General features: G+C 40.5%; 3 protein-coding genes across 5 annotated transcripts in view; 1 reads left to right on the top strand and 2 right to left on the bottom strand.

The window, feature by feature from the left end:
- The window catches only part of RAB43 (RAB43, member RAS oncogene family), a 258462-nt gene that overhangs the window by 77884 nt on the left and 160975 nt on the right, over positions 1-19603 (bottom strand). The gene's annotated exons all lie outside the window — the stretch shown is intronic.
- On the top strand, positions 7103-15008 carry TSEN2 (tRNA splicing endonuclease subunit 2). Of its 2 annotated transcripts, XM_065749849.1 has the most exons (11): positions 7103-7276; positions 8007-8088; positions 8865-8901; positions 10430-10958; positions 11068-11145; positions 11504-11554; positions 12149-12287; positions 12760-12796; positions 13450-13561; positions 14165-14254; positions 14769-15008. In XM_065749849.1, the coding sequence occupies exons 1-11, from the start codon at positions 7103-7105 to the stop codon at positions 14826-14828; spliced, it is 1389 nt and encodes a 462-aa protein (XP_065605921.1). In that variant the 3' UTR covers positions 14829-15008. The 2 variants fall into 2 exon arrangements, with proteins under 2 accessions (XP_065605921.1, XP_065605920.1); XM_065749848.1 differs by lacking the exon at positions 14769-15008 and having other exon boundaries at positions 14165-14557.
- MKRN2OS (MKRN2 opposite strand) lies at positions 16234-19586 on the bottom strand. Its single transcript, XM_065749661.1, has 4 exons — positions 19366-19586; positions 19116-19165; positions 18256-18418; positions 16234-16588 (listed from the first exon to the last, which is right to left on the bottom strand). Exons 1-4 carry the CDS (start codon positions 19569-19571, stop codon positions 16369-16371), a joined length of 639 nt encoding a protein of 212 aa, XP_065605733.1. The 5' UTR covers positions 19572-19586; the 3' UTR covers positions 16234-16368.

Genomic DNA, 19603 nt, shown 5'->3' with positions numbered 1-19603 from the left:
CACTTTGGCCACAACAACCCCAGGCAATGCTTCAGGGTTGCGGCAGATTGGCTGGAATGGTGCACGTGAGCCAGCAGAGTGCCCAGGTGGCCAAGAAGGCCAATAGCATCCTGACTTGTATCAGAAATAGTGCTGCTAGCAGGAGCACAGAAGTGGTCATCCTTCTGTACTCAGCTGTGGTAAGGCCACACCTTGGGTACTGTGTTCAGTTTTGGGCCTGTCACTACAAGAGGGCCTGGAGCATGTTCAGAGAAGGGCAACAAAGCTGTGAGGGGTCTGGGACACAAGCCTTACAAGGAGTAGCTGAGGGAACTGGGATTGCTTAGACTGGAGGAGGCTCATGGGAGACCTTATTGCTCTTTACAACTGAAAGGAGGTTGTGGTGAGGTGGAGGTCAGCCTCTTCTCCCAGGTAACAGCAATAGAACAAGAGAGAATGGCCTCAAGCTGTGCCAGGGGAGGTTCTGGTTAGATATTAGGAAGAATTTATTTTTTTATGGAGTGGTCAGACACAGGAGCAGATTGCCCAGGGTGCTGTTGGACTCACCACCCCCGGAGGTGTTTAAGCAAAGGATAAACATCGTACTTAGGGATATGGTTTAGAGGGCAGTATTGGTGGGGTGGTAGGTGGACAGTTGGACTAGATGATCTTAGGTCCTTTCCAACCTTCTATGATTCTATGATCAGAGTTAACGTGCTCATATTTTCAACTCATAACATAATGTAGAAAGTCTTTCTGGACCTTCTTCTTCCAATTTGCACTGAGATTTCCAAACTAGTCTTGCTTACAGAGACCTTCTTATTCCACTCAGTAGACTTAGTATCTTGCTATAAAGATTTCTGCTTTAGTTGAAGCAGCATGCATATGTAAGCAATTTAAGCAGTTTTAAAGGCCTGTGATTGCTTTACCCATTCTAGCTGTAATCAGACTCAGTCATCTGAATTATAGAATGTGTTTCACAAACGAACATACTACTGGTAAATTATTTCAGATCAACAGCATTTTTAAAGCAGTGCTGATGATCCTTCCAGTTTTTTGCTCAATCTCACTATAGTAACAGTGATCAGGAAGCACATATGATCAGTGCAGCCTGTCAGAGCCTGGTATTTACCTCTAAAACTTGCGTTTTCACTTTTTTTACTTTTTTTTTTTTAAATCTAAAACCTGGATTTCAAACTCTATTGTGCCCATAGTTATAATCGTAGAGAAATAAGCTGTTTGTTCCTTACTTGTTCACAAAAGTCTACCTCATGTGACAGCTGTGTGAACAGAACTAGCATATTTGGTATAGCTTGACCGGTACTACAGCAGCAGAAATATCCTATGTTTTTAACATAGTTAGGCCAAAATTTGCTGTAGTTGCTTCTGTTGCTACCATAGAACATGCCACCATAGATTAGGCAAGGCCAAAATAGGCTGAAGTACTTCTTACAGAAGTGCAGAGATACTTGAAAGCCATTTGCCATGCTTTCTTCCAGAGTCTCATCTAAGAGCAATGTACTTTAACAGCATCCCTTCTTTTGGTTTCACTTCATGATTGTGACAAGCCCTGTCCTGTAGATCCAGTAACAGCTGTATGGTAAACCTTTAGCCCAATATTCCCTATGGCTGAGCTACCAAAGAAGCAGAGCCCAGCAGGTAATGGGGAAATGAAAAAGAAAAAAAAAAAACGGGATTTAATCTACACTTGAGTTCAAAAGGTACAGGGAGAGGTAATTAACAGAACACAGGAAGGGCAGGGACAAATGAGCCAAGGAACTATACAAAGAAGTACAAATGAGATACTAAGCCATTACCAGTTGCTCACTCAGTTTATGATAGGCAATTGTTTGCCTTTGTGTGCTCATAAATGCATCTAAAATAAACAGAACATTTCCCAGTATAGGCCATGGCACTGTTTTTTGTTTTTTTTCCTGGTAAAAGTTTTAAGAATACCATAGGTATATGAAGATGCTGACATGAAAAACTCAACAAAAGAGCTACAAACCTTTTCCTGTTATTAAACAAACGGAAAGTAAACATTCCAAATTGGGATATATTCCATAAGAGGATGTTCTGTCATTTTGTATTTAAAAACATAAATACTTCTGGCAACAAATTGATTTATTTGGTTTATTTCAATTCTTAAAAATGTGATGATTTAGGAATTTCTCCAGATTTACTTGTTGTTTTGTCCTCTTTTCAGTTATGACATAGGAACCTAGACAGCATTTAGGACGAGCTTTGAGATGCGTTTCAGATAATATCTGAATCCCAATGGGATTATTTGTGTACTTAAAGGCAGACAGCCATGTTAAAGCATGCTCCTGGGTCAGAGAGTGTTGATACTAAAAAGAGTGACACCAAATTTTGTTTTATAATAAAAGATTTAGAATGAACTTTGAGGCATATTTCACATTCCTTAATACTGTAAATGAAGTAGAAGTGTTGGAGACAAATTTAACTTTAGATGTTATATCCATATTTACATAAACTGTAAATTTGTAGTGCCTAGCTTGCAGTGGGTTTGGAAAGTTCTGTCTTTGGATGTTCTGATACACAGTGTTCTCTAAATTCCATACTATCCTTACGTTTAATATAACTGAAAATGCATGGGAAACCTGAAGAAGAAAAATAGTGAAAATGTCTCTCTTCTGGGTTATCCCTAGAATGGAATCCAGCTCAGGATAAACTGAAATCTCAACGCTGTCATTTCAGCTTCTAGGAAGTACCTAGTATTTGAATTAAATTTTCAGCCTCTGAATTATTGTTAATTATTGTATGCATGGGCATACAAACCACAAAGATATTTCAGAGGATATAAACAGGTACCTATGTTTGCAGTAATACAGGTCACCTGAGAAGTGAGTAAAAATGTTACCAATTTGGCACAACAAGGCAACTCTCAAGATAATGCTGAGGCAAATGAGTGATGACAGAGATTCTCTCTGCCAGCTCATGCAAAGAGATGTTTGGAGCTGTAGCCTGGTGCTTTCCATGAGCACTGCACTCACTGCTTTGGCAGGAGATGAGCACATACTGGAAATGAAGTGCAGATGCTGCTGTTCACAGTTGCCATAATGGTCCCTTGTCCAGCCAGAGCAGTGATAAGCATCTTTGGTAAATTAATACCAAGGCCAAAAGCCTGTTCACATACAGCTGGTTTAAAATTATGATAATAAGAAAGAGCATATGCTCAGTAAGCACACATGTCCACCCAAGCATAGCCGTGCTTCCCAATGCATTAGAAAAGTAGGTAAATAGTGGATATCAATATTTAAGATAAATGTAACGAGCAAAGTAACTTCTTAACAATTATTCAGGCATAGCTAAAAATCTGAGCTACTGGTTTGGGCAACTGCAAGCACCTGAAGGCAAAAACAGAACTGTGTATAGGAAAACTAGAAACCAAGCTGGGGTGGTGAAACAGAAATACAACTTCACTAGCATTAAAGTCTATCTTTACATCTTTCAGTGGAGCACAGCACTTTGTATGTATTTTGTACAAGGCAACCATGTTCCTTGAAGTTATGACTGAAAATTGCTGAAATATGGACATCTAGTGGAGACGTGTAATTATTACAGTTTTCCTTCCTATGGAAATACAGAAAATGAAATGGCCTTTTATTGATTGCCTTGCTGGAGCCTGGAGTTTTTCTTGCCTTTCACTAATTGGCCAATTGCTCACTTGCAGGAGGTGAAGGTGACACAGTTAGAACTTGGCAAAATAGAAGCTGTGCGTCATCTAACTTACCTAGGTGATTGATGAAGCAGGAAAACTAATGACCCATGAAGGAACAAATGTTTCTCAAACAAGAGGTAAATAAATTTGATACTGGAGCTCAAGGGATGGATGAAAATCAGAGGTTCTAAGTGCCCTTAAACACTCCTGAAATTGCAAGCTCAGACCTTTCGTGTTAATTTCAGTGGGGAGAAGGAAAACAATAATTTTAGGGGTGTTTAAAGACTTGATGCAGAGGAAAATTTAATGTTTCCATCATTAATGCATAAAGTTTGCAATACAAACCAAGAGCTAGCTATGAGGACACAAAGTGCCCCTGCATACTGCAATGTTGCAGAGAGCCCTCAGGTCATGTGTTGATGGGATGGAATGCCAGCAGGATCAAACAGTTCCATAGGACTTCCTCACTAAAGGGTGTTTAAATCTCCAAGAATACAAAATCATGATGGTTACACATCCATTTTAGTGTTCTCTTTTCTCACGCTATCTACTTATTGCTGTCCACCCTGGGATTTCTGCTGTTGTGGGATTTCTAACTGGGTTGATGCGTGGCCAATATTTGTCTGACTTCTCTTTTTTTGTCTCCTGTGAAAACCATCTGAAACTAAGCAGGAACTAACCTTGATTTATTTCTTTAATTAAAAAATTAAAAAATTACATATTAATAAAAAATAAAAAGTATTCCCTTGCTGTTATTTATTTATTTAAAGTTTCCAAAAACAGTCCCATATCTCTGTCAAAGTTAATATAACCAAGATTTCCATGGGAATTTCTGTTGATCTGGGGAAACTGGAACTGCAAATGTAAATAACAGCCCATCCTCCCAACTGCTGTTCAGATCACCTTGTGAGAAAGAAATGGGCTTTATTTAAGAACATGTCAAAACGTTTCTCTTGACTACAGCTAGCATGGGCTAAGAAAAACTTGAAGGAACTTCCTGTTGAAACCAGAGACAGAAATGAATCTAAACGCAAATTATGATTTTTTTTTGTGAGATTATATGCAGAATTGTTTTTTGTATTGTATGGAATCCAAAATTGACTAAAGATATTACTAGAATATGTCATTCTTTTACAGTTTTATTACTAACTTCCTTGAAAAAATGCAAGAGAATGCTACATAGGCAAATAGTTTTACAGCTTGAGATTTTTATTTCTTCTAATAAGCCTGACATTGTAAAATACATATTTAAAAAGTACCTCACCTGCATGTTTTGGCTGAGATGGGACTGGGTTCCCAACTCCTTGTAAAAGACTCCAGACACCCCAAAAACAACCCCTTTTATTATCAAAACTCTCCAGCACTTTCCTGCATATGGAACTTAATTTTATTGGCAGTAGAGTCTCCGTATCATGAAAATTAATTAATATTTTAAATATTACTAAATACGAATTCTCATAGTGTTCATGGAATGTACGTCATCTAATGATTCCAGGCAAACTTGTAATATGACTTTTCAGAAAGCTGGCATTGGTTTGGACCTAAATTGAATAAAGTCAAAGGGATAATTAAGCTGAGTATCAAGAAATGGTAACTGATGGAGTGCCCTGCATCAGAAGCAGTGAATCAGCCACAGACAACATGAAAGTTTATTCTCATGAAGACATTACTAAACCAAAAGACCACAAAACAGAAATGGATTTAACAAATTAGTGCAGGCTTTCAGCCTCCTTAGGGCAGTACAGGGTTATCAGAAATGCAGGAAGGGTAAATCCTGCAAACTGCCACAAAAGTCATCTTTGGTTTTTTAGTGCCATCCCTTGCCTCAAGGCAGGATCAACTTTAACTGCTTCTGAAAAATAATCAACTGGACTGCTGCTAAAATTCCCACTAATGGAAATAAAACAAAAGCATCTCCCTCTCTGTAATGGCCTATTTTGTACATTTTATGTTTTCTAAGCTGAGTCATTTCAGTCTTTCTTCATGTCATTCTTGTCTCTCTCTTCTTGACTCTGTCCAATTGCTCTACATTTATCACGACCTGCTCTTCAAAGTGGACACACTTAATTCAGTTCAGGTTCTCAGTAAAAGAACTGCTTGTTTACTTCATGCCTTGGCTATTGCACTCCTGTATGCAAACACCACAAGGATACCCTTTTTCACATTCTGACTGACTCCCAACTTGTGATTCACTGTAATCCTCAGTGTCTCCTTTCCAGAGACCTGCCCAGTCATCTCGCTACTGCTCTGTCATCTGCTGTCTCATCATAAAAAGGGAAATCCAGACATCTGCGAAAGTGTCTGTACAATTGCTGATATTCTAAAATAATTCCATATATTGTGATGACTCATCTTAAAGTGATCCTGTCCTTGAGATAGCAATTTTTCTGGTTGAAGAACAATTTGAACTTATAATCAGAAAAAGAAATGGGAACAGATACGAATTCTGCATATTCACTTGATGAAATGAGTGTGATTTACTTAACTGACTGAATGACATAGGCTGTGGTTTCCTTTCAAGGCTGAATGAAGATAACGAGATGTGGAAGAAAGCAACTGACCTATAGCTTTTTGGTGTTTTGTCTATTTGTTGCTGTAACATATGTCTCACAGCATTTTGTCTCACAGTGGGAGAATACAGACTTCTCTCTGCTAGATAAAACTCTGATTTCATTTAAAAACAACTTGATTTGAAAAATTTATCAGCAATTCTGAAGACAAGTGACATTTCTGAAACTTGCTTATTTTCATGTTGTGAGCTACAACGCTTTAACACACAGCTCCTGCAGCTCTGAGAGCGAACCCGCAGCTCTGTGCGCACTGCCATTGGAGACAAGAGCATAACATGGTCCTCTGCGGATCAATCGGTGCTCAAATAGAAAGCGCACTTCTCAGGCAGCGCGTAAAGCAGACCTCAGTAAGAAACAAATACGAGTCACAGCAGCACTACAGCGTACCGCCAGGGCACTCACTAACCGCCGCCACCCGGGCGGACTTCTCAGCCGGGCCGCCGAAGCACCGCCCCCCGCCCGCAGCCACTGCCGCCTCAGGGCGCAGCGCCCCCACGCGCCCGCATCCGCCGCCAGCACCGCTGGCGCGCAGGCGCAGCAGCCTGGAGGCGGAGTCTCGTGACGGCGCCGCGCTTGGCCTCGTTGTACAGCGGCGGCGTTTGACGGGTGCGTGCGGTCGCTACGGTGACGGGGCCGGGCCGGCCGCTGCTCGGCGCTCCGCTCCCCGCCCGGTTCGCGACGTCTCGCCCCGGGCGGGACTGCCGGCGCCGGGCGGGGCGGTGCCGCGTGGGTGGTCGCTGGGGTGCGGCGGCGCGCTGCCGGCCCGGGCCTCGTCCGTCGGGTGGGGGGGGGGGGGGGGGCGCTGGGACGGACGTGGCTGAACGTTAACGAGCGTTGAACGCGCCCTGTGTCCGCTCGTTAGGTGCAGGAGATGGCCGAAGCCGCTTTCCATCCCCCGAGGAGGAAAAGAAGGGTGTTTGAGTGCTACCAGGCGCCCTTCCCCGTGGGTGCCGGTGAGGGGGATTTCAGGATGTGCCGGGCTGACTTGGTCAACAACAGCGTTGTGGTGAGGAGCCCCGAGGACATGGACCAGCTGTACAACAAGGTGCTGCCCGCCGCCGCTGCGGCAGCTCTGCCCGCCGGTACCTTTCGCTCCCGTTAGCCACCACGAGGCCGCCGTGCCTTCTGACACGTGTACAAAGCGCATTCGGTATCGAATGTGTGAAATTATTTCGTTCTCATCCCGAAAAATAAGTATTGGAGTGAAGTGACATGAGGAGGAAAAAAAAAACACAAGCAAAAAGTGCAGCGAGACTTTGTGACTGTTATCTTTCTTCACGTTATCAACATTGTGAGCAGCCTTGCAGAAGCATTCTGTTCTAAGGGGCAGGAGATTGGAATATTGAGGTTTTATAAGTACCTATGAAACCTTGTAACTTTAGATTTCACTGAAGATGCTTATTGAGTAAAGGAAGCTGTGTTTGGCCTCGTGGCTGAGGACCACTTCATCCCCAATCTTAGGCAATAACCGTATCCCTCTGCTCTCCTTATGCTTTGGCACAGTGTGCTTCTGCCTCTGCTTTCTGAGGCTCAGGGACATTGCCTAACAAATATTAAAAACTGAGGAGAAAGGCCCAACATTCTTCTAATTAAATTTTCAAGTGCAAACATTAAATATTAGATTAGTTTTCAGAAGTTAAACAACAGGCTGGGGTTAAAAGCTGCAAGATTTCAGTTATTTTTGTCAGCAGACGAAGGCAATAAACGTTTTGTAGTTTGGAAATAAGTTTTCTTCCATCTGATGATAAAATGAGGATTTTTCCTTTTCTTTGAAGGGCTATTTTGGAAAAGGCATTCTTTCAAGAAGTCGACCAGTGTACAGCATTTCTGATCCTTCCCTGGTTTCCAAATGGCAAGGTAAGCTGTGCCCATTTGTACTTCTTTTCACTAATAATAATCAAAAGATTTCTAGATTTTTGGTTGGATTAGATGATCTTTTGAGATCCCTGCCAGTCCCTGACATTCTGTGGTTTTGTGATTTCACTCACTGAATATGTGTCTCTAAATTGCACACCCACTTGATAGTCTGTGGTGCTGGATCAAGGATCGATCTGTTTCCATATCTTGTCACTGATAATGACCAGTACAGGACTCCTAGGAAAAACAAGTGTGTAGTTATCCCTCCATACATCCTTCTAGTCACCACTGAGTTATTGTTCAGGAACTGTGCTAAGTAAAGGTGTCATCTGTAGACTTTTCTGCCAATAGCTGTTAAGTTTTTCTTAGCTTTAAACCATAGTTTTAGTGTCCATGAATCATAAGGGAAGGATATGTGAATGTTTTTAGTCTGCTAATAGCTAGTTATGTCTGGGATGCTCTTGGCTCATTTAAGAGGCTGTCATGCTTTATCCATGTTTTTCACAGCAAGTAAATTTTATAGACATCGCTGAGTTTTGCAGTATCCTTATGCAATTGTCTGTGTAGAGGCTGGAGGAGAGCAGGATGTTAAGCTGATCTTTTGCAGACTACTTTACCTTTGTTACCTCTACACCATATCTAGTTCTCTTGTGTCCTTAACCAATGCATGTATGACCAAAATGGCATGGATTCTAAAACATGAGTAATTATCTCAGTGATCAAAATCTCATGAAAATTTGTTGATGATATAGTGTATGATTTTCTCTTAATAACAGGTGCCAACCTAAACATGCCTATAATTACATCAAAAAAGTAAGTCAGCTTATGTTACTTTTTTCTTCTCTTTTGGAAGGCAGGAGAATTTAGTTCATGTTTTATCTTACTTGCTTTCAGGTTGTGGGCTGTGTCAGTGCTGATGACTTCTGTTTCTTTTCCATCAGAAATCAGGTTTAGAGGACTGGAAATAGATTAGGTGGAGCTCAGCATGGTTTTTCATGTAAAGTTACCTTATTCACTGCTGAATAAAAGTCAAGTTGGAATGTGGGTAATGAATTGATAACGTCAAGCATAATAAACTTGCTCTTCAGCTGAGGGGGAGTAAGATGTTTCTGGGGTAGGCTATTGAAAAGCTTTCCCATTTCTTTTTTGAATTAATATAGAGTGGGCTGAAGCAGCTCTTAATTTTTATACTATGCACATGTTTTACTATTTTTCTGTATTCTCTTTTAATCTTGCTAGTTTGTGCATTTAACAAAGTGGGGTATTGGAGCTCATATTTATTTTGTTTCACTTAGTGCATGAAGTACCCATGGAGAGTGCATGTTAATGGCTGTGTTTGCTTCTTTGGTCCTCAACTTTAGATAAAACAAACAAACAGTAGGTAGTGGCATTAGCTACTGCTTGCAGAAACGCTGCTGTGTGGAGCTGTGAGTGTGTCAGCAAATGCAGCTGGGCATTAGTGGAAGGGTCATGGTGTTGGTGTGGGAGTATGGAGTGGCCTGTCTCAGCAGAGGTCAGTAACTGCCAGTCCTCGTAGAGCATGGAGAAGTCTTTTTTGTAACAAGTACTGCACTGAATTAGGTAGCTTTAAGAGATTTCAGAAAGGATTTCTCTGGTGTTGATGCTTCAAAATTATGTTTAATTGCCTTTGCTACGTTACTTGATCTCGAATGAATGTGTTAAAATTTCGGGAAATAAAGAATATTGTTCTAGAATTGTCCCACTAAGGACAACTGTACTCTGCTGACTGAAATTTTCACAGAGAGATTATTGTCTTAAACTGGGTATTAACGTGATCTTCAATGAGAACTACAAAGTAACAGCTGGGATTATTGTAACTCACTGAAAAATATTAGAAGAAATATTTACAGCTTTCAGCTTGTAACTCTCTGCGTGTATTACTGTTATTCCTCAGAGATGAGGGCTGTTTGGTTAAAACTCAAGGCAGTTTCTCCTTAAAAGTTTCTGCTCTTTGTTTCAAAGGTAGTTGAAATGAGTTGAAGATAACTGCTCTCAGTAATTGGCTGTGTAATAGATGAAGTCTATAAGAACTCTGTATACTGGGTCCTGCTTGCAGTGTTTAATCACACAAGCTCTGATTCAGAGATCTTTTTGCAGAGAATTCACACCTAAGGCTTCTGTGGGAGGGTGGTTTTTCCTCCAAGTTCCTGCTCCTTGGAACTGCATCACAGGAGTCCTCTCTAGGTGTGGTTCTTGCTTAGCGTTCTGTAGGAGTGCTTGTTGCCACAGAAATTAACAAAGCTTTGCATGCTTGTTTTAAAGGTGATAATTAGAGGATGTAAAGCACTGGAACTTTTCATTTATTTTACTTGTTCACTAGGTACCAACGTCGTGTTCAGTGGGCTGAGAGCGTTTTGCAAGAGCAAGGATTTGATAGCTGCTCTGTAACCAAAATTCTTGAGAGTTACACTAGGCCTCTAGAGTTTCCATTTGTGGAGAAGGGTGGAGCTGAGCAAGCTGGTGATAGCTGCAGCACAATGGGCCCAAACGCAGAATGTACAGAACTTTCCAGGCAGTCTTCTACAGATACTGGAAACATAGTGACTTCAAGTCCTGAATGTCAGAAGGAAGGCTGCCAGAAGGCCTCTACGGAAGGAGATCCAGCTTCTGATCCCATGGTTGCTCTTGGCTCTGAAGAACAGGAGCCTGCTGATGTGAGGGAGACAGCCCAAGTGTCCTGCCAGAAGCATGGTTTTCATGTGCCTTGTGGCTGCAAGGCTGAGGAGGGCCCCAAGCAGGAATCATGCAACAGTGCCAAGTCAAGAGAACGTGCTCCAGAATATGTGCTCGTGCAAGAAGAAGAAAGTAGCTTATGTCCTGAAGAGGACTCTGCTCACGAGCAAGAAAATGTAATTGTTTTTTTTATTTTTTTTAACAGATATAATCACTGGAAGCTTAAGAATTTGTTATTTTTTCCAGTTTAACATCTTAGTAATGTAGTACTTTTTTTTGTTGTAGTTTGTCAAGAAGGAAAAACTAGTATGCAGAAGAAATCCATTTAGGATTTTTGAATATTTGCAACTCAGTTTGGAAGAGGTATGTTTCACATGGAGTACACGTTAATAGATGTTTCTGAAGGGTAGGATTCTTCCTTCTTCACTTATATAAATCCTGTTTCTATTGTGCTCCTTCTCAATATATTCACAGTTTTAATACAATTCACAGCTTTAACACGGTGTCTTCAGCAGTCAACAGTATGTGCATAATTTCTGTAGTACTGTGTATGACCTTTACGTTTCAATAGATTCAGAAACTTCAGAAGAAACTCACAAGCAACTGGTCTGTTTTGATTTCTATATAAAGTGAACATGAGCCTTAGTTCTTGCCTGGAATATGAACTCCAAGAAGTGTCATGATACCAGTTAAAATTATTCTTTTTGGGTTTTTTTTTCAGGCTTTTTTCTTGGTGTACGCTCTGGGATGTTTAAGTATTTATTATGGTGAGGTAAGAGACTGGATTAATGGGGATACCATTTGTTTGGACCTGTACAAATTTTGCCAAATATGACAGTACTGTATCATCTTAATCCTGAAGGAGGAAATACCAAGCAGAGTAATTGGGATTTTTTTCTTACGAGTAATAACATTTCTGCTTATAACATACTGGTCTGAAAGTTTTGTCTATCATGGCAAATAAAGCTGCCAAAATATAGCCAAGCAGGATCTTCCTGAATGGGGAAAGTTGTTTGTTGCAGCTTAGGTACTAACTATGGGGGGAGGCAGCATGGGAAGAATACGGTGCATAATCCTACACGTAGGTTGCTCTTTTATCTTCCTATGGTTCTAGTCTAAGATTTATCAGGTTTCTTTTTATACAAGAGCCTTATGGGATTGATTGTGAAATGTTTAGAAGTAGTAAATGGAAGCAGCACTTTTGTCTTACATTTAGGGTTTTTTCATTCTGTTCTCTGAAGTTCATTTTAATCACGTTGGGACTGTGGTATTTGATGTTTTGCTTTTACTCTCTACTACACACAGTATTCTGTACGTGCTTTAATATTAATATAATCATGTTAATGCCTTCGTCTGTGACTTTTAGGAGCCCTTAACTATTTTGAAGCTGTGGGAAATGTTCAGCGAAGTGAAGCCTAGTTTTAAAACTACTTACATGGCGTATCATTACTTCCGCAGCAAGGGTTGGGTCCCCAAGGTTGGGCTGAAGTATGGAACTGACTTCTGTGAGTAGGTTTCTTTAAAAACAGAATCTCTTGCAATTGCTTGTTTGCTAATGGTAGGAATTTTTTGTCATACAGAAAGAACTAAAGTGTCCATAATCCATTGCTAAGTAATTCAAGAACTGCACTCAACTCACAGTGGTGTACCATGCTCTTGGTCTGGTTCGATTCCCGGTCAGGTATACCCAGAACGCAGCTAGAGCATTAACTCTTTAACCCCCAATATACTACATGTCATGATGTGGAATATCAATAATATAACAAAAATCATAAAACCATGACATGCTCCCACATTGTCTGTCTATTCTTCCCCTTTGCTTATTGGGGCAATTTAATTCTGAGCAAAATTCAAAAGTGTTGAAGTTTTGTCTAGTGTAATTAAAATTTATGAAGCATATGAAAGTATTTATGGACCCAGATATTAAACTTGGACAGTAACTGATTATTTAACTTGGGTGTTTCTCTTTCTTTTCAGTGCTTTATCGAAAGGGCCCTCCCTTCTATCATGCAAGGTTTGAAGCTTTGTTCTTGGCTAACTTCTTAGTTTCAAATTAGAACATTTCTCTCACACTGATTTAGTGTCATCACTAGTTAAGCACATACTCCTAGCCCAAAATACTTTACCAGACGTATTCATACTGGGAATGCAGAAGTGCCTCTTTTAAGAGGTACTAAGTAACTATTTTACTGTATTTTTGTGACAGTAGTAAAATATTACAAATTAAAATTTGAAATGAGCATATTTAGCACTCATGATGAATGCGGTTGGGAACGTCATTTAGTAATACTGAGTATTGAAAGTATGGATAACTTAGACAATTTGGAAGGAAAAAAACATGATTCTTAAGGGATGATAATGGTCTTTATTCCTTGGTTAGTCATGTTTAACACCTAAATAGTAAATTGTTTTTAAATATCAGGTTGGCATTCGTAAGAGAATAACTCCAAGCACCAGCAGAAGGGTAGGGGGGGGGGTCAGCGTGCTAGCAATCTGATCTTTTCTCCTCTTGCCTAGTGGAAAGAGGCTTAAGTAGGACGATCTTAGCTTGCTTACTGTGTGCTGGCCTGTTAACACTGATTTTTTGGCTCAAATTCTTAAGCTATACAATTTTCTTAAAACAATGATTTTCTTCCTGTGAATTGTCCCATCTGCTTTGTTTTCCAGTTACTCTGTCATTGCTGAATTAGTTGATGACAATTTTAAAGGTTCTCTTCGCAGACCACTGAGCTGGATGTCCTTGTCTGGCTTGAACAGAACAACTGTTAATGCTTCTAAGGTAATAGTATAAGCTACTTATTTTAAAATAGCTTCGAAATGATAAATACATAGTTTAGTTGCAAAGAACATGGAGTTGGGCATGAGGCTGGAAAAGGGATTCTTCTGCTTTGAGTCTGCAGAAGAGCACGCTGAGCTGCTAGCAGGCAAACAAGTTCCATTTGTCAATATCCACAACATCTGGAAGAAGTTTATTAAATTCTCTCCTTTGCAGGAACTTTAAATATTGTGTGAAGAACTGTAGAAAGACACAAGGGACACTTCTTTCCCATTTACCAGTCCTGTCTTTAAATCCCTCTCCATCTACCAGGATTTTGTTTTCAGCTGTAGAATTAAAAGTTTCCAAAAACTTTTTCTATAATAGAGCCTCATGCATAACGCTTTTACTCTCATAATCATGCTTCTCAGTTGTTATGATTGTAGCTTATCTCAACACAGGATCCTGTTTTATAAGGGAAATGAGATGCAAATTATACAGCTCTTCTCTGATTTGATTTGCAGAAGACATCTTGTACCAAACTTGGTATCTGCATTTATAATGAATCTAAAACCTGTACAGAAAGAAAATGATGAAATTAATGTATTTTTTTCTGTTTCCCAACAGGAACTTATGTTATGCTATTTGATTAGACCATCTAATATGACTGAAGAAGAGATGGCCACACCAGAATGTTTGAAAAGAATTAAGGTTCAGGTGAGTAATTACTTCTCTCCTTTGCCTGTGTTAACTTTGCCTTGGGGCTGCTGGACTTGTAACAACCTACCCTGAGAGCCTTCTTGAATTGTTGCTTGCTTTTTAGCAGCCTTTTGTTGTACATGTGTGGCTGCAATAAAATAAATAAATCTATACGAGGAGTGCTTTCCATCCTGTTTAAACATTTTAGTTGCTACTACTGTGAAATATTTGCCTGGGGAAAAAATGAGATAATTATGGAGAGTGTAATGTTTATGAATGTTTAAAAACAAAGGAAGAAAAACATAGAATCATGACTAGGGTTGGAAGGAACCTTAAAGATCATTGAGTACCATCCCTCTGCTGTGGGCAGGCTGGTCAAATACCTAAGAGACCAGCTCACATCAGGAATGACTATAGTCATCTGTTTTCAGGGGTTACCTCATATAAGTTGGTCTGCTAAATGCTTAAGACCATCTCATTGAGATTGTTTTCATCTTTTCACTTCTATAATAGTTACTGTTTTTTATTTCAGGAGCTGATTGTAACTCGTTGGGTGTCTTCCCGTGAGCGCAGTGAGCAAGATGATCTTTGAATGTATAGGAAGAATGCAGTTCTTTTTATAAACATTTTGTTGTTTTTTCTTTACCTGATCCCTGAGACAGCAGCTCATTATCAGTTTCTATCAGCATTTTCAGTTGATATGTATAAATGCTGTCTAAATTTCAAGCATATCCTGTTCATTGAATAGAAAGATGGAAAATGGAAATGTCAACTGAGTGATTGCTTCTTCATGCTGAACATTTGTGTGTGACTGTATGTGGCACAGAATTGTAACTAGGGATGACAGTACTTCATGCTTTGCTGTTGTTAGAACAAATACTTTATAGCAGATAATTCTACTAGGACACTGATGCTTTGCCATGTTTTTATATTTCATCAGTTGAAATTGAAAACTTAAAATGAGGTATGGATTCTGATATACTCAGAAATAGTATTTATTTTTGTAAGCCAAATCGTAGCTAAAGAATTCTGAATTGCTGTGAAGGTTTCTGGATAGGAGGGCTCTTAGCAGCAGAACTGAGCATTTCAGACTGGTTGTCTCCATTGTGTTGTGTTTCTGAATTTGCTTTTAAAGGAGCTATGAATTAGAACGTAAAAGGAAGTGGAGGTGGGAAAGTTTAGTGTTTGTAGTTTGTTTATACAAAATTATAAACTAGACATGAACAAAACAGCGGTGGTTTGATGGTTTCTCTGTGTATGAGAGAACAGGACTTAATCTAGTTCAGGTCTAGATTTACTTTGCAGAAGCTTGTAGAAGGGAAGGGGTATATATGTTTCCTTAAGCTGGAATATATGTAAATAAAAGTGTGTAGAATTAAAAACAGTAGAATTTTGTCCTCAGCATACACTGCTCTGTAATGTACGATAGGTAGAAGTACTGCTGGAGCATCTTCCTATTTCTTAAAACACAAATTGCTTTTAGATACATTCTTAAGTTTTCTCTCTGAGATGGATCCAGATATGTCTGTTGTTCATTACAGATAGGACACTGTATGGTTGATTACCTTATTACTCTGGGTATGTGTTGGATTGAGGAATAAACATGTAAAACATAAAGAGGGACTGTAAAAGAAATTTATCTGACAATGAGACTGGATTTGTTATAAATACTGTATGTTTTACTAGTAGTTAAAGTAAAGGTAAATGACTTTGCTTTGTGATACTTCAGATCTGAGCAGCATGCAAGCATAAATTCTTTTTTTTAACACCTGTGATGGGAAAAGTAAGTTTGGTTTAAAAGAGCTTATTTCAATAATTGAGTTGTTAAAACAATTATACAGCCATTATGATTTCTAATATTAAATTTCTCAACATAACACAACGTATAGTGAATGTGAATAAGAAAGCATTTTTCCACATTAATAGTTCCCATAGCAATTTTTTGTGTGTACTGCAAGCATGTTATTTCATTCAAATACACAGCTTCATGATCCTTCTATGATGCACAGGTTAACATATATGAAGTTAATTGTCTTTAAGTTCATCATGCAGAGGTGAGTGAGGCCTGGTGTCTTAAGTCTTCCTTTTCATGTAGCGTTTCATAGATGCTTTCATGTTGCAACTTGTTATTTTCAGCACTGTTTTTCTTGATCAGGAAGGGGTACAATGTAGAAATCTTTAGTGGTTAGTTCCTGATGAAGAGTAATATATTTAGAAGCATTCTTAGTCTGTGGAATCACAAACTTCTCTGTAAATTCACTTTTACTCATTTGCTGCTTTCCTTGTGCAGTCAGTACACTGTTAATGAATGCTAGTGCATACGTGTAGCAGTTGTGGTCGTGTTCTTCATACCTAGAAAAAAGATTCTGTTAGTAGGAATTACTTACTAAAAGTACTTTTTAAGTACTTATTTGGTTTTTAACTCGTTAATCTTTGCTATTCTATGTGTTGTTACTCAAGATATCTTGAACATATCTTCCTGCCGTGGTAACTTCATGTGGCACAACAGACACTTCATTCATGTGGTATTAACTTGGAATCTTAATTAAAATCAATTCTTCCTTATCACTGATATGATACAGTGTACCAGTCAAACTCCTGTAGGCAATCATTAGTGACAAGAATGCAAGGATAAATGCTAACTAGATAGGAGTAGTCAATATGTTCTTGTCTTTCCTCCCACTACGCTAAGCTAGGAGCGTATGACACATACCTGCATTTTTCAGTGTCAGAATGTTTTCCAGGTTGTACCAAATGGTTCATGATGGCCACTGACAACTTGAGTAATTTATTCCTTTCCTTCACCACACAGTGCTGCTTTTTCCATTGGCCCCAAATGACCGTCTGCCATCTGCTTGATCCTCAAGCTTGTTTGGTAATCATCTCATCCTGTGTCACTTTTCCCTTGTTCTTTCTGGCCCTGTGATGCATTCCTTGCTTCATACTGTTGGTGGTTCCATGGTTTGTTTTGCCACAGGGAATCTTCTGCAAGGCTTGCATGTCAGCTCTGGGAATTTACCAGGTTTTTTTGCAAGTTCTGAAGACTATAGCTATCAAAAACAATCCTGCAACCCTCAACCCCATTCAGGATTTCTCACTGTTTTCTTCAGAGCTCTCTTGGTTTGTTAAGGCTATCTGAAGTGACCTATGACCTATGATGCAGTAAGCAAGAATTTGCTACAGTGTACTTACTTTACCAAAAATAATTGAAAAAATAAAAGTAAATAGGAGGAACTTCCAAGAGTGTCCATCATCACTATGCAGTGCAGAAAACTGGAAAATGCATTGCAAAAATGTTGGGTTCACTTCAGCTCAGAGCTGAGACTGCAAAGCACTGCAGCACGTTCTGGAAACTTGTATAAAATGTGTGGAAAAAGTGCTTTACTAAAACAGTGCCACGATTTTGTTTACATTTATATACGTTTACAGTATATTTGCATTTATATTGCAAAAGATTCTGTGATACATTTCTCATTACCATCTGTGATTTCCAGTTAGCACCTGAGTTTTTTGAAAGCATGTATTTGGTCTTGTCAAGGGTATCTCAGTAATTTAAGATGTTGTTGGTCATGTCTGCAGTCAGTGTTATCTACTGCTCTCCTACACTATCCTTGCATTAAATGGAAAGTAAACAAGAAAATAAAAATTGGTTACAGGATTAGTTTAGCACAGTTCCAATCCACTGAAAAAATAAGCAGAGGGCTTGATGTAACATTGTGAGGTCCAGTTCTCAGCAGTTTAAGCGGTCACTGGTCTATAGCTGGCTCTTGTTGCTGAAGATGAGTTATCTTAAATGTTCTCTTATAGATCTTTTATAGTTCACCTGCTTAAAAACATTGGGGTTTTTTTTTGTTTAGCAAGATCACTGAGTTTCAAGACTTAATAACAAACCAGTCTAGACTTGCAGAAATAGTGTTCAAAGGAGCTTAACAACCCACAAGCCTCACAAGATCCAAAACAGGATAGCCTAATTTATCATCCTAAATACTCCTATTGCAGTCACCTTTTCAGTTACTTACCTGTGAGGAAGCCACTCCTCTCCTGTAGAAAATTCCTCTAGGAGGTGATCCCACTGCTGAAGAAGCCCAAACATATCTGGCTGTACTAGTGGGACACTGATGCACTGCTCCCATCCAGTTTCATCTCTGTGAATGCCCTCTTCATTGTAATTATACACCACTCCTGAAAATAAAGAGCAACAGGTTGACTGGTAGTGCTGGCGAAAATGAATTTATGTTCATTTTTTAAGTGATGAAAGCTAGCGATTTTTCTTATTGTCACTCTTTTAAGTAGAACCCAGCTTCCCCTCAGTGACCTGGGACCAGAGTAGGAAGTGCAATGATGACTTGTATCAAAGAACTGTTCTCATTTTTACAATGTAATTTCAGATCTTTTAATAAGAAAATTTAAGGATTGCCAGGTTTCTTTTTGAAACCTCCGAATCAGACCATTTTCTATGAATGCAGTATCTCAAGACATTTGTTTGATGGGCTGCTCTGCTTGAGAACCTCCAATGACTGTTAACATGGGGTTTGCTTGTTTGTTTTAATTAGGGGATGACTGCAGAATTAGCAGTAACTGTGTTTAAGCCAAGCTTTTCCACACTTTTTGCTGCCTCGCTTTTATTTCTTTGTCATGAATGCAGGTCACCTGTCACTTCTATTCTGTGGACCTGGGAGCACTGTCCGTGCTGATTTCTGCAAGGCAAGATAACCAACTGGCTGTGGGGTTTTGAGCTTCATACGGCACCGTCCTGCAGGCAGTAGCCGAGCTCCCAGGCACGAGGCCGTGCGCGTTCTGCAGCTGCGAAGCACAGCTGTGTGAGCAGCGGGCAGGAGCCGGGCAGCAGGCGGTCAGCCAGCTGCGAAATATGCTTTACCCCGAGTACTGCTTATTCCGACGTGGAGATCGGAGTTCCCGTCGTATCCTCTGAAAGAAAAAAAACAGCGCCTGTGAGCCGTGCCGTCCGTGGGAACGGCCGCTACTCCTCGGCCCCTATGCGGCGGGAAGGGGGGGCTGGCAAAACGCAGCCCCGGCTCCGGTCCGGGCTTACCGCGGAGTCGGGCAGTCGTTTCCCCCCGAGCCGCCCCCTCCCCCCGCCGCGTACCGGCCATCCTCCCGGGCCCTACCCCAGGAAGCTGCCGGCGGACGGCCGCAGCAGGAAGGCGCGGGGCTGCCGGTGGCCGTGGCGGAAGGGGCAGGGCAGGAGCACGGGGGCCGCGCGCAGCCCGGCGCCGCGCAGGGGGCGGCCGCAGGCGGGGCAGAGCGGGGGCGCCCGGCGGCAGAAGATGGCGGCGCCGCAGTGCCGCACGCGCAGGATGGCGGCCGCCTCCATGGCTCCCGCCGAGCGGCGCTCTATCCCGCCGC

This window comes from Cyrtonyx montezumae, unplaced genomic scaffold (genome assembly GCF_038088225.1).
Source record: "Cyrtonyx montezumae isolate F1298 unplaced genomic scaffold, pur_monq_1.0 scaffold_6, whole genome shotgun sequence".
NCBI lineage: Eukaryota > Metazoa > Chordata > Aves > Galliformes > Odontophoridae > Cyrtonyx > Cyrtonyx montezumae.
This window is presented reverse-complemented; position numbering and strand designations above follow the sequence as displayed.